Source organism: Nothobranchius furzeri, chromosome 17 (genome assembly GCF_043380555.1).
Source record: "Nothobranchius furzeri strain GRZ-AD chromosome 17, NfurGRZ-RIMD1, whole genome shotgun sequence".
In the NCBI taxonomy this organism is placed as follows: Eukaryota; Metazoa; Chordata; class Actinopteri; order Cyprinodontiformes; family Nothobranchiidae; genus Nothobranchius; species Nothobranchius furzeri.
In genome coordinates, this window is record NC_091757.1 from 21754186 (window position 1) to 21769557 (window position 15372).

A 15372-nucleotide genomic window follows, 5' to 3' on the forward strand; every position below is an offset into this window, starting at 1 on the left:
TTTCAGCTACTAGCTCCCAAACCGTAGGTCCTACAGTCAAAAACTTTATATGTACATGATCCTTGGATGATTCCCCATCTTTTTTGTATTGGCCACGCCCATTTCCGCCTAACTAGATTTTTTGCTAGAACGCAAAAAATGCAAAGCTTAGTTTTAATCACCTATTCGTCATTTTTCGTCGAATCAACTTCAAACATCGTACATATGATCTATGGACTAAGATAAGTTGTTGTGATGCAGAAAAACGCAGAAATATTGAAAATTGGGCTAATGACACCATGTCAAAATCAGTGCGCTAGCTAGCACATGTGCTAATTGATGATATCTTCACCATATCTCAAGATAAAGTGATGAGACTCTAGACCCTTATGAAGTATGAGCGGTAAGCCCTACCTTCCCCATTTTGTTTGGATTCACCAAAAGGGGGCGCTAAAGAGTCAAAAAGTTAGTTTGAGCTAAACGGCTTGATGGATTTCCACAGAACTTGGCACATATGTTAATCATTGGACCCTTAAGCTATATTTTGAAAATGATTAAAAAGTGGGCGTGGCTTATAGGCTTTAAAATTTTTTGCCCTTTAACTGATGAAAAATACATATTCTATACAGAAAGTTACAAATTATATCAGTCATAGTGACATCTACAATCACAGAAAAAAGTTTGAAGTTTGTCCAATAGTTGGCGCTGTTGTACCCCAAAATTGTTTTTGGCATTTTTCTCCTCAATATTTTAGTAAACAAGCAAATGGTCTCATCCAGTATGTTCATTGACTCAGTCAAATTAAGATGAGTATTTTACAAAATGTTTTAAACTTATGCTAATTAGTAGAAATTTGCATAGTAAGTCCAACGTACTTTCGTTAACTCCTCCCGGCCGTCAAACTCAATCACATCACATCTTTCCCTGACAAGAGAGGAGGAGCGGCTGACCAAAAGATGTGAAGGGATTTTGGATAATTTGCTTATTTTTTTTAATATGATTTTTTTTTTTAAATTTTGGAGAATGAAAAAGTTTTTTTAGAGTAACTTCAAAAGATTTTGACATTTTTCAAAGCTGTTCATAACAGTCATACCTAAGGTCAATTCAAGTGTATGTCCTGGTTTTCAACTTGATTAAACAATAGGGGGCGCTATAACTGGGAAGAAATTATACTGCTGAACTGGCTAAATGGATCTGCACGAAACTTAGTGGTTGTCATCACTATAGAGTCTTAAGATTACATTATCAATATGGTAATGATTTATCAAAGTGGGCGTGGCTTATGATAATTTAAAATTTCAAATTTGAAAAATTTCCTAAAAATCATTATTTGCATGTAAGAGGCTAAGATTTCCAGATTGTGTTAGCTGGATAGGCTAGAGCTTATGTCACGAAAGCCGCAGCTCCATGTTGAGGTTTACGCTTTATATTTATGAAAATACATTTTTAGGCTAGCAATTGTAGCGCAAATTCTGTTCTCACAACCTTCTTGTAATTTGCTACAAAGTTCACTCTTAGGTGGTTTATGAAACAAAAAAATGTCGTCTTGATATGAGCTCCCCCTTGTGTTTAATTTTAGGACATATTTTTGTCTACAGACACTAATGCAAATATTATTTTATTGTAAGTACAGTTTTACATTTATGACCCCAACAAAAATATAAAAAGAATTCTCACGTCACAGAGGCAACCTGGGAATATTTTGAGATTTCTGTACAAAAGCATAGATTTTTAATTAATTTTTAACTTTTTACCAGTTTTTCTGTATAGTTGGACAACAACGTAATTAATTTTTGTTAGAAAACTTTTTAGGTATACAGTAAATATAAGCCATTAACAACATTCCACACGTACCTACGGTGATCTGAGATTTTTCTCCTAATTATAGAAAGTAGCACTATTTTTTTATGAATATTTAAATTTTTGTTGTGAACTTTATAGTTATATTTCCTAATTTTTCTTCAAAAAAGCTTTGAGTCAACTGATTTAAAAACAACATCATATTATTCCGCATGTTAACAGTGCCATGTGAGAATATTTTGGTAATTTTATGATGATTTATGTATTTTTCATGATTTTTTAAAACAATTGATCAGTAAGTCACAAAATGAAACTCATTGTTTTTGTTGAAAATCTATTAAATCTAAAGACATTATCAAGTCTTTATGTTATCTGTAATATTCTGTTGATGTATAGATGATTGTTTGATAATCTCACTCATTAAATCTTCACGTTCTTTAATAAGGAAACAGTGGAATTCCATTGTAATCACGATTGAGAAGTCAGCCATGCCTCTGAAAGATATGTGTATAGGCTTTGCAGGTTTAATGACGTATCCTGAGTGTTACTTTCATTGCGCCGGTTGAAGTGAGCTGACGGGACGCCGGCGGGAGAACGTGTTTTTGGGGCGGGACCGCGTGAGGACTGGCGAAGTTGAGGGCGGGGCGGGTGGGCGACTGGCGCTGGGGGCTTGGAACCCGTTGATAACTGCTTGCAGTTCTAGTTTATTATTCATTATTCTTCTCCGCTAAAACTATATGGGCGCAAGAGCCTGAAATTGCCAGGGAAAATCTGACATGGCAGTCTGATAGAAAATCCTGACCGCTACTCAGATTCGAAAATTTGGACCCCGCGTCACCTAGGTGGCGCTATTGCGGAGGTCAACACGTTTCAGCTACTAGCTCCCAAACCATAGGCCCTACAGTCAAAAACTTTATATGTACATGATCCTTGGATAATTCTGCACGTAGTTTGTATTGGCCACGCCCATTTCCGCCTAACTAGATTTTTTGCTAGATCGCAAAAAACGCAAAACTTACTTTTAATCACCTATTCGTCATTTTTCGTCGAATCAACTTCAAACTTCGTACATGTGATCTATGGACTAAGGTTAGTTGTTGTGGTGAAGAAAAATGCAGAAATATTGAAAATTGGGCTAATGACACCATGTCAAAATCAGTGCGCTAGCTAGCACATGTGGTAATTGATGATATCTTGACCATTTCTCAAGATAAATTGATGAGACTCTAGACCCTTATGAAGTATGAGCGGTAAGCCCTACCTACCCCATTTTGTTTGGATTCACCAATAGGGGGCGCTAAAGAGTCAAAAAGTTTGTTTCAGCTAAACGGCTTGATGGATTTCCACAGAACTTGGCATATATGTTAAACATCGGACCCTTAAGCTATATTTTGAAAATTATTAAAAAGTGGGCGTGGCTTATAGGCTTTAAAAATTTACGCCCTTTTACTCATGAAAAATACATATTCTATACAGAAAATTACAATTCATATCAGTCATATTGACATCTACAATCACAGAAAATTTTTTGAATTTTGTCCAATAGGTGGCGCTGTGGTACCCCAAAAATATTTTTGGCATGTTTCTCCCCATTTCTTTCGTAAAAAAAACAAATGATCTCATCCAGTGTGTTCATTGAGTCAGTCAAATTTAGAAGAGTATTTTAAAAAATGTTTTAAACTTATGCAAATTAGTAGAAATTTGCATAGTAAGCCCAACGTACTTTCGTTAACTCCTCCCGGCCGTCAAACTCAATCACATCACAACTTTCCCTGACAAGAGAGGAGGAGCGGCTGACCAAAAGATGTGAAGGGATTTTGGATAATTTGCTTATTATTTTTAATATGATTTTTTAAAATAATTTTTTGGGAATGAAAAAAATTTTTTAGCGTAACGTCAAAAGACTTTGACATTTTTCAAAGCTGTTCATAACAGTCATACATAAGGTCAATTCAAGTGTATGTCCTGGTTTTCACCTTGATTAAACAATAGGGGGCGCTATAACTGGGAAGAAATTATACTGCTGAACCAGCTAAATGGATCTGCATGAAACTTAGTGGTTGTCATCACTATAGAGTCTTAAGACAACATTATCAATATGGTAATGATTGATCAAAGTGGGCGTGGTTTATGATCATTTAAAATTTCAAATTTGAAAAATTTCCTAAAAATCACAATTTGCATGTAAGAGGCTAAGATTTCCAGATTGTGTTAACTGGATAGGCTAGAGCTTATGTCACGAAAGCCGCAGCTCCATGAAGAGGTTTGCGCTTTATATTTACGAAAATACATTTTTAGGCTAGCAATTGTAGCGCAAATTCTGTTCTCACAATCTTCTTGTAATTTGCCACAAAGTTCACTCTTAGGTGGTTTATGAAAGAAAAAAAATGTCGTATTGATTTGAGCTCCCCCTTGTGTTTAATTGTAGGACATATTTTTGTCTACAGCCACTAATGCAAATATTATTTTATTGTAAGTACAGTTTTACATTTATGACCCCAACAAAAATATAAGAAGAATTCTCACATCACAGAGGCAACCTGGGAATATTTTGAGATTTCTGTACAAAAGCATAGATTTTTAATGAATTTTTAACTTTTTACCAGTTTTTCTGTATAGTTGGACAACAACGTAATTAATTTTTGTTAGAAAGTTTTTTTTAGGTATACAGTAAATATAAGCCATTTACAACATTCCACATGTACCTATGGTGATCTGAGATTTTTCTCCTAATTTTAGAAAGTAGCACTATTTTTTTATGAATATTTGAATTTTTGTTGTGACCTTTAGAGTTATATTTCCCAATTTTTCTTCAAAAAAGCTTTGAGTCTACTGATTTAAAAACAACATCATATTATTCCGCGTGTTAACACTGCCATGTGAGAATATCTTGGTAATTTTAGGATGATTTATGTATTTTTCATGATTTTTTAAAACATTTGGTCAGTAAGTCACAAAATGAAACTCGTAGTTTTTGTTGAAAATCTTTTAAATCTAAAGACATTATCAAGTATTTATGTTATTTGTAATATTCTGTTGATGTATATATCATTGTTTGATAATCTCACTCATTAAATCTTCACGTTCTTTAATAAGGAAACAATGGAATTCCATTGTAATCACGATTGAGAAGTCAGCCATGCCTCTGAAAGATATGTGTATAGGCTTTGCAGGTTTAATGAGGTATCCTGAGTGTTACTTTCATTGCGCCGGTTGAAGTGAGCTGACGGGACGCCGGCGGGAGAACGTGTTTTTGGGGCGGGACCGCGTGAGGACTGGCGAAGTTGAGGGCGGGGCGGGTGGGCGACTGGCGCTGGGGGCTTGGAACCCGTTGATAACTGCTTGCAGTTCTAGTTTTGATTTACTTTTGCAGTGATTTTCATTTTTACTTCTAGAATGCAGGTGTCAGATGCGCCAAGTCAGCTGTAAGTAAACAGTAAAAAGGTAACCTGAAGGAGTTTGTTTTGGTGATTTATTGAACATAAAATACCTTTTGAAGAAAGTACAAGAAAGTAAGAGGGAGATAAATAAACATTTGAGCATTACTGTCAAATGTACAAGATATAAAGTTGCCAAAAATAACACTTCTCCAAAGCTTGGGATACACGATATATACCGAAATTTAATTTCTACTTTATCATATTTTACTTCATATTATCCAGGAGGCTAAATGGATTTTACATTTAAACACATTTAGCTTTACAAAATGTTAATCCATTTCATCAATATAACCGACAAAAAATTTACAAAGATTTGGTCAATCAAAATAATTTAGAGTCAAAAAGACACAACTCATCAGTTTATGCCATTATGTATACCGGCTGTGTAATTTGCCTTGGTGTGAGCAGATGCAATTCATTTAAAAGTTTGATAATAGTTAATATTTTCCAATGTTAGTAACGGATTGCGAATACAGTTTGGACTTTTAAAGTGATTTCTGCTCGTAAAATAGCTGCGTGGACCAGAGGAGTGGCATTGTGTCACGTCACCTTTTTCATTTTTTGTTTTCGCAAACCTGTTTTGTGTTTTGTTTATAATTGTGAATAAATGAAAATAAACTTGAAAAAATTCTCTCATGTTTTTGTTCTGCTCAGCAATTAAACCAGGGGATTTCAATCAGCGCAGTGAATTAACCTGGTTCAGTAGCTGAGCAGAACAAAAACATGACATGGAGATGACTTGATGATGCCACAATATCACACCTCTGGTATGAACTAAAGTAGAGAATAACTTCTGTTTTAGTTGTGTTGCATTGTAAGCAGAGGAAAGCAGGTGGGATGGTGAAAGACAAAAATCTTTCCACAACTATATTGCCAATATAACGGTATAGGTAGGTACAATATCATATCTGTTTCTAAATATATCCCGATATATGGGGCCTCCCACAGTCACTCCAAAGCGATTGGCGGGGCTGACACGCGTTTAGCCGTCAGAGGCGAGGGGCTCATGCGGCAATATTACTACGAGGCTAAGCGCATCAGGATCAAGTTTTATTACCTTTCCCCTTTGCTCCTTGCCGCATTTACAAGACCCACAAATTTGGATTTATCCCTCTGTAATGACGCGATGGTCTGTCTCATAAAAGAGGCCAAAGACACAGCTCTTCTGGATGTAGTTCTGAACTTCTCTGGTTAAACCAAACAAGCACATTATGTTTATTATATATTAGTGTTTATAGTACACACCTGTGGTTCTCAGCTGACATGAGTGGTCCCCTGCTGTGAAAACTCTGGGACACCCAGATATGATCCTTACTACGATGATTAAAATAAATGAATTAGTGAGAAATGACATCAAGATGAGGTATGTGGGGGAAAGTATAGCACAGGATATGTACATGTATGGATGCTGATGGCTTCATGATACTCTTACTCTCTGAAGGAGAACCAGGAAGCTGAAGAATAAACTCCATCTCTGAGTCTCCCAGTCTGACACAGCCCAGTTCTGATCAGAATAAATCAGCTGCAGGAAGCCTCACACTTCTGTTTTGTGGAAAAGCTACAAAACAAAAACATGAGTTTTACAACATTGTACAAAAGAGGTCAATATTATTTTCTTCATTCCACTTGTGTTATTCCTACTCTTCCATTTATTTCTTCCTTAAATATTCTTAGAACCTTTCTTGAACCTAAAACTGCATTTCTGATGATAATAAACTAAAACTCTTCAAAGGGTGGAACCAGAAAACGTCTCTTCAGCATGTTAGCATGTTAGCTAACTCTCCAGTCAGAGAGGAGGGTCAGAGACATGAGATCTATCTGATACCAGGAAGATGTGTTTGGTTTCTACAGCAGCATTCTTGTTTCAGCTGTAATATAAGTAGGGCTGCAACAAACTATTATTTTCATAATCGATTAATCTGTCGATTATTTTTTCGATTAATCGTTTGTTATTGTTTAGCTATTTAACCTATACAAGTGATGAATGCATTTCAGTTAAGAAAAGAAAAACATAGGAGAATTGTGCAGTTGACTGCAATCTATTTTATTGCACATGAACACAGTCAGTGGTGTAAAATGAGCTAAACAGTGCAAAATATCAGTCCAGAATAATTTTTTAGCATTAGCTGGAAGCCTGCTCCTTCCACCATGGATAGTGGCCTCATGTATTTTACCAGCATGTTTAGAATAGAGTTTGTAAGTGGTATGCATTGCTGGGGGGTGAGTGTCTTGTTCCCCATGTAGTTGTCCATCGTTGCTTGTTTTTTTCTGCATAAGAAACACAAATAGACTGAAATAAGTACACACATAAAATAAAGCAGCACACACACCACAACACTAAATCAATATTATATTATTTGAATTAATTAACAATATACAGTGATCATTTATTTTGAGGGTTACGTTCTACAAAATAGCCCGCAACAGGAGATATTCAGAAAAAAACTAAAATTTTTTTTACTATTAAAAAGCTCTTAGTAAGGAGCTCATGAGGTTTTTACTTTGAGTCGGGAGTGTTTAAATTAGCTAGAGAAATGTGAAAAATGTTTATTTTGTGTAATACTGTTTAAGAAACATGATAAAAATGTGTTGTGAGGCGTTTTACAGCGTTAGATAGTAAAACAGCCTTTTAATAGTAAAAAAATGACTTTTTCTGAATTTCTCCTGTATTTAAAAATTGAAAGCGTACAACTATGCCGCGTTATATTCACCTGGACACAGCTCGTCTGTATATTTTTCACCGCGGAGTTGTCCTTTTTTGAATGAGGAACATAGTTATGGGTTTGTGCTGTTTTTCTCTTAACGAGAACATTCTTATAAACAGACGTGCTAAATTTGGCAAGCGCATGATTCACAACACGGAGATTCACGATTGCATCTAGTCAATCAGAAGTAGAACAACGTAGACCGATGCGGCAAAAAAAAAAACATGTTTTTATCAGCTTCGCCGCCTTACTCACCTCAGACGAATCCTGAAACGGAGGCATTTGGAGTCAGTCATTCATGCATTCATTACCTCTCGCCTGGACTATGCAAACGCCCTCCTCGTTGGTGTTCCGGACTCTGCCCTGAATCGGCTGCAGGTTGTTCAGAATGCTGCTGCCAGGTTCTTGACGGGTACACACCGACGTAGCCACATTACACCTGTCCTGGCACATCTTCACTGGCTCCCTGTCATTTTCAGAGTGCAGTTTAAGTTACTGACTTTTGTTTTTAAAGCGCTCAGTGACCTGGCACCTTCCTACCTCTCTGCCCTTCTCACTCCATATGTGCCCACCCGCTCGTTGAGGTCGGCTGACCTATTGCTGCTGCACACGCCGCGGATGAGGCTCAAATCGCGGGGTGAACGAGCATTTGTCCATGCTGCCCCAAAGCTATGGAACTCATTGCCCATTGGAGTTCGGCAGGCTCCATCTCTGGCGGTTTTTAAATCTCGTTTAAAGACCCACTTTTACACTTTGGCTTTTAGACAGTGACTCGTTTTAGTGTTTTATTGTGTCATTGTTTTAATGTGTTCTTATTATTCATGTTTTCTCTGCTTTTAATTGAGATTTTATCCTTAGTTTTAGCTCCTTGTAATGGGTGTGTTTTATTTTAGCCTGTGCAGCACTTTGGGCAGCTCCCATGCTGCATTTTAAATGTGCTATATAAATAAACTATGCTATGCTATGCTATGCTATCCACTATAACAAACTCAGCTAAAACACTAAGTCCCAAATTTGATCTGCGTGTAGTATATTTAGCTTGTAGTATATTTAGCTTGTTTATTTTCTGTTACTTACCGGGCTGGCTCTTCCTCTGCTGCATCAGCCCCCACATGTTTTCGTCTCAAATGTTCACTTAGGGACGTCGTGCTTCTGTGCCATGCTAGATGGTTTTTGCATATTTTGCAGGTCACTCGTCTTTTCATGGCATCTAGAGTGAAGTGCTCCCATACTCGTGAGGTTTGTGTCCGGGGTTTCTCTTCAGTTTTGTCGCTTCTATTTTTCTTCCGTATTTCTTCTTGTTCCGCCATCTCTCACAGCAAGATGAGCGTCAGTAACGTGTTATGTCATGAAAACCGAGGGCACTTATTGGCTCGTTTCTTCTTCAACGGCTCCACTGGTAGATCAGTGGCTCATTACTGCCACACACTGGCGGCAAATTGAACAGATTGTAACCGATGTCAGATTGTGGTAAAGATGGACTTTATGCGGTAAAATGTGATTATTAAACAACTAATCGATGACTAAAAAAGTTGTTAACTACTGTAATAATCGATTATAATCGATTAAATCGATTAGTTGTTTCAGCTCTAAATATAAGTCAGTGTTTAGGAATAAATGATTAATAATGTTTCATTTAGCTTCACTGTCAGGGAGACAGCAGCAGTTAGCATGTAGCTAACTTTAACTGGCTAGGAGGTGCTGCTGGTGGACACAAATACAGTACAGCAAAGTTATATTTACTAAATACAAACAACAAAAATGCTCAAACTTACTTGTTAAGAGTAATCCCCCGTGCTCTGGTCTCAATAGTCTGCCGATTAGAGCAGGAATAATCCCCACTGTTATGGTTTGTGTCTGCCGGAAGCTCGACCATCCAAGATGGCAACCGCATTTCCTTTGCCTCAGTGGCAAATAGGGGGTCTTTCAATATAAACAATTCTGTGGTGGCGACCACATAAAGAGGTGGAGGAGAATGAAGGACACGTTTGTCCGTGTTACAAAGTCTCTAAAATATACAAATACATTGGTAAATACGCTATCGAGGACTGGATGCATGAGTGTTATGGTGGTAGGATACCCCACAACAGCACTTTGCCCTCTGTTGTCCTGGAGGGGAATTGCTTTGCAGCACTCTTCTGCTTGAACAGAAGTTCGAATGTGAAAACCTTTCCGACACTCCGTGTGCGTCTCTCTGTTGCTGAGCTCACGGAGAAGTATAAATCAGGATAACTCGGTCATCTTCTTGGCCTTTTACACACTGAAGAACATGACACCATCTCATATTTCCTTTCCACTTGTTGGACAGTCATTTTTTCTTAATGCTTAAGACTAACGGTAAACTTTAAACAGATTTGAGAAATTCTGACTGTTAAACAAACTGTAGATGCCAGCCTTTGTAGAGTCTCTGCTGTTCTGCAGCTGTCTGGTCTGCTGACCACTGTTTTAACAGGAATAAACTACAACCCTAACCTTTTGTTTTGCAGGAATCATACTCATATGTCCGCTCGACAGCATCAGCTGTTGGTTATGACGGTACGAAGCAGTACTACCAGCAGCCCACTGCTACGGCGGCTGTTGCTGCTGCACATCCACAGCCCAGCGTGGCAGAGTCGTACTACCAAACAGGTAGGCTTCATTCAACAAAACGCCTGTCAAACACAGTGTGTCTGTCACCTTGGTGTTGCTTCAGAGGCTTGATCCAAATTTTGGGTTAAGAATGAGCTGGTTTTTTGGTAGGGATGGATGATGGAGAGCAATGCACACACCTCAACATTTTTAGCAGTTTTACAACGTACATCTCAGATAGTTTCTTCCTGTAAAGAATAAAAACATCTGTTCTGTGTAAAAGCTACACACACACACAGGCCCCTTTTGAAATACTAAACCCCTCCAACGCAAATCTGCAGCAGTATATATATTTATTTCAGACTTGGTAATGGTAGCCTGTATTTGTATAGCGCCTTCGTAAAGTTCAACAACCCCCCCCAAGGAGCTTCACAACACAATCAGTCATTCACCCATTCACACACATTCACACACTGGTGGGGATGAGCTACAGCTGCCCTGGGGCACAATGACAGACTACGTTTACATGCAGCCATGTATGTATGATCGGGTTATGATCGGGTTAAGGTCGGTATTCGGGTTTCTGAGTTGATCAGAATAACCCGTTTACAAGCATAAATAAATAGTTACCCCTAACTTGCATAACCTGATTTAAATGCGGACGTTGGGGTAGCGTCAGGACGTATGGACTACGTCCAGATGCAATATGCCTCATTTCCGGTTCTTCTTGTTCTGGTATCCGTGAAAACAACAACATGTTTCCCATGTCTCTGTTCTTTTGGCCGTGAACAAAAGACACAATGTTCATACTTTTCACCAGACCGATGAAGACAGAGGTTTTCTCGTCACTCCAAAAGTGTGGTGCTGTGCCGCGACTCGCCATGTCGCTCCCAACTTGTTGTTTACTTCCGGTGTTCTGGCGCATACAAGACGTCTCGCTACTCAAAAGACCAAGATTCCTTACGAACAGAGCATGCACAGAACACACGCTTTGATGGGGATATCCCGGTATGCGTTTACACGACCAAACATTCGGGTTAGAAAAGGGTTACCCCAGGTGTAGTAACCGGGTTTTAAAAACCCGGTTATGAGCATATCCGGGTTTTTGGCGGTGTTTACATGGACCTGCGGAACCGGGTTATTGTGAATATTCGGGTTTTAAAAGGGTTACTGGCTGCATGTAAACGCACTCAGAGGCAAGGCTGCCGAGCACTGGTGCCACCGGTCCCTCCGCCACAACCAGCAAGCAAGGGGGGTTAAGTGTCTTGCCCAAAGACACAACAGCAGCATTCTCTGGTCGAAGCTGGGATTGAACCTGCAACCTTCTGATTACTAGGGCTGTAGCGAAGCTTCGACGAAGTCGACGGCTCGATTCTAAAAATTTGTCGACGTCAGATCCGGAAGTCGACGCACCGCGCCCACTTGTTGCATCCCCAGGAGTTTGTAAATGGAGGAGGAATCTGCCTGTTTTTCCTCTAGTTCGCCCTCTTCTCCGCCTTCACTAACATCTCCGCCAAATACCGAAGACCCGGAACAATGTCCGTCCACTACTAGATTATTTTCCTGTTTTGCCCCTTCGTCTCCCGGCAACGGACAACAACTTCCGGGGTCAGATGCGCTGCTTCGTCTCTACCGCAGATGTAGAAAATCACCGGGAGCGTTTCTCCCTTCATTAAGGAGCTTCTTTCAGACATGAGGAGAGCTGTTTTGGTGGTAGCAGTCTCTCCGTGCTGGTCTGTTTGCTGCTGGGTGTTTTTGGTTTATTTAAACTTGGTAACTTGAACTTAACGTTGGTAAAGCTACTGTTAGCATCTTCGCTAACAGCTTCTTGCGTTGGGATAAGCTGTTACGTTTTGGTTTAGAGTTCATCTTTTTTGTGGTGTAGATCTCCCTTTTATTACATTTAGAGTGTTGTGGGTTTTCGGTTTAGTTTAAAATATCACCTGAGTTTGGTTTAACCCGTAAGACCACTCGCCTCACGCACATAAGTGACCAAAACAAAGCAGCATGGAGACACTCCATCTTCTACCACCTCTCAGGCAGCAGCCTGCACTCCCAAGTTCTACACGTCACCAGAACATAACCAACCGCAACACAATAAAAGCATGGAAGGCCTGTAGTGTTTATTCTCTTACAGTAAGAATTTATCAATTTTTTTGAGGAATTTATTTGAGATTTTCTGGTTTTTGTTAATTGTGCAATAGAAAAATAATCATTTGATTAATTTTCTAAATAGTCATTAGAATAGTCGACTATTCGATAAAATAATCGTCAGAATAATCGTTTTAAAAATAATCGTTTACCCCCAGCCCTACTGATTACTGGACAACCCACTCTATTTCCTGAGCACTTCCCCATTTGCTGGGGAGAACTCAAAGGGCTTCTTTGGGGTATCCTGCCACCATTACAGTTGTGGTCCAAGATGGTGCATTTTCTGTTTTTGTATCTCAGATACTTTTAAACATGGACAAATTTGTCCCTCGTTCTCTTCCACCTCTTCCCGTCAATTTCATTCTTGAATAAAACGCTTGTTGCTTATGTTTATACTTCTCCTTTATACTTTTCTGCGCGCCTGCCTCAGGGCCGTAGCGACTGTTCTTGTTTTTAAGGCCAGGCTCAAGACTCACCTTTTTAGTATGGCTTTTAGTTGATTTTGATCTATTTTAGCCTGTTTTACCATCTTTTATACATTTTATCAGTGTTTTATTACTTACTCTTTTACTTAAATGACACATATTTTCTTATATATTAATTTTAACTTGTAATAATTATTAGTTTTGACCAGTATTAATAATCTGTAGTACAATTTTTTTATATTTAATTATATGTTTCTACTTGGTTATCTTTTATCAGTGTTTAGATTTTTATTTATCAGATGTTTATGTTTCATTTGATTAACTTGTTATCTTAGTCTCATTAGTAAATAGGGTTGGGCATTGTTTGATTTTGTACGATTCCGATTCTGATTCCAATTCCTCGTTTCGATTCCGGTTCCTATCGATTCCCAATTCCGATTCTTTCAAGACATTCCATGCTTTACATGAGCCAGCTAACCACAGGTCCTACTTGATGAAATAATCTTAACTTCAACATGAATTTTAACTCTATGAACAACAACATCACCTTCATTTAGACAAAAACGTGTTTTGGAGACAAAAAGAAACAGACTTGCAGCACAACCAGTGTGTTTGTTTCTGACCACAACCAGAGTGTGGGAGCAGCCTCTGGGATGAGAGGCTAAATGTCTCCAACATATCCAGAAACGTCCAGCTGTTTCCAGCTAAAACTCTCAGGATGATCACGTCCAGGATGACTGAGAACTACACCTCCATGCTGCAGCAGCATTCAGTCACAACAGAAAGTGAAACTAACCCCTTCTTTCCACCAGAGCCGTCCGCAACACGTCATAGCTGCTGGTAGGAACCGCTGTGGTCAACAAAACCTTTTCCACCGGAGCCGTCAGCAGCGCGAGTCGGCCGCGTCTGAGGAGCAGCAGGTCGCGGCCTTTACGCGCCGGTTCTATTTTCTACGCGCTACGCCTCTGAAACGGGTCAAGTTCAACATTTTTGGGGAAGGAAAGACATGAAATCAGACGTGAAAACGGAGAGAAGCTTCCCGAGATTTTCAGAATAAAGAAATATACTGCCTTCCAGTTGCTTTTCTTAAAAAAAAAAAAGTTATCACCTAGCTAGCGGTCTCCTTTGTTTTCCATAATGGACGACGAAAAGTTGATTACTGAAGTGGATAAGTACCCAATCCTGTACGATCCCAGTCAGTTTTTATAAAGACAACGTCAAGAAGGATAATGCATGGAGTGACGTATCTGCGGTTTTGAGGCAATTTGGTGAGTTTATGCTAATTATTAAAGTGATTTCATTTGTAGTTTTCTCCTGCTTGTTGTGTTTACTGACAAAGTCATGCGTGATTTTGCTAATGTCGCATGACTTCGTGATCTGTCGGTGACAGCCAGGCCCCCACAATGCAGCTCTGAAATTGAGTCAAACCCGGAAGTGAAATAAATTGCAGTTCCACCCTCATCCACTAGGGGCTGGTGTCAGAAGCGAGCAAATCCTCATTGACTCCCATGTTAAAAATACCAATTTCACAGCAGAAATAAACATGTTTACAGCCTGGTACCAAAACATGTTTTTGGTTTAAATGATCTAGTTTACACTCATGACAACTCTGAGGGGGGTGAATTTTTTTCTCACTCTTCTGTTTAAGTGTATTAAATCTCTGTCTGATTGCGGCTTCTGTCTGCTGCGCGGGCTGACGGCTTGTGGAGCTCTGGGATGGAAACCTTCCCACCCGGTTCTCCCTAGCGGCAGCTCTGCGCATCTCAGATCGCAGCGGCGCTTGTCTGCTGTGCGGCTGCCGGCTAGTGGAGGTTCCCGAGACCTCTGTGGCTGAAAGCCGGCAGCCTGCGCAGCAGACAGAGATGCGCCGAGCTGCGGGGAGGGGAGAACGGGTGGAAACATCGGTCTCCCGAGAGCTCCACAAGCCGATAGTCGGAACCCAGCTCCACCAACATGTTATTTTTCAACCCATTTTCTAAAGTGCAGCATTATGTTAAATGCACTGGGTTTTACCCTATTACATTTACATTTCATGGTTAAACAGTACATGTTAAAATCTAAGCTCAGCTCGGCAGTGACCTAAAATACATAAATATAATTTTACTTACCGAAAAAAATGAAGTGGAGACTCCTTGGACGCTCTATTAGTGCAATTAATGCCACAGCAAGTCATTTTGTCCAACAATTGCACAAAAATATCCAAAACAGAATACACAAACACAGAGACTCGAAATCCCGGAGCAGTTTCCAGGCCAGACCGAGGCTCTACTGAGGACTTTCCCCGGAGCTAGCTCTGTGGTCACG

General features: G+C 39.3%; 1 protein-coding gene across 2 annotated transcripts in view; it reads left to right on the top strand.

Moving 5' to 3' along the window:
- zfr (zinc finger RNA binding protein) overlaps positions 1 to 15372 on the top strand; it is a 127921-nt gene that overhangs the window by 56156 nt on the left and 56393 nt on the right. For both annotated transcript variants that reach the window (XR_011517048.1, XM_054738181.2), the window contains exon 4: positions 10411 to 10552. Coding sequence is in view for 1 of the 2 variants with exons in the window: in XM_054738181.2 (XP_054594156.1) it covers positions 10411 to 10552 (142 nt within the window). In the remaining variant the exon portion in view is untranslated. The remainder of the gene's footprint in view (positions 1 to 10410; positions 10553 to 15372) is intronic.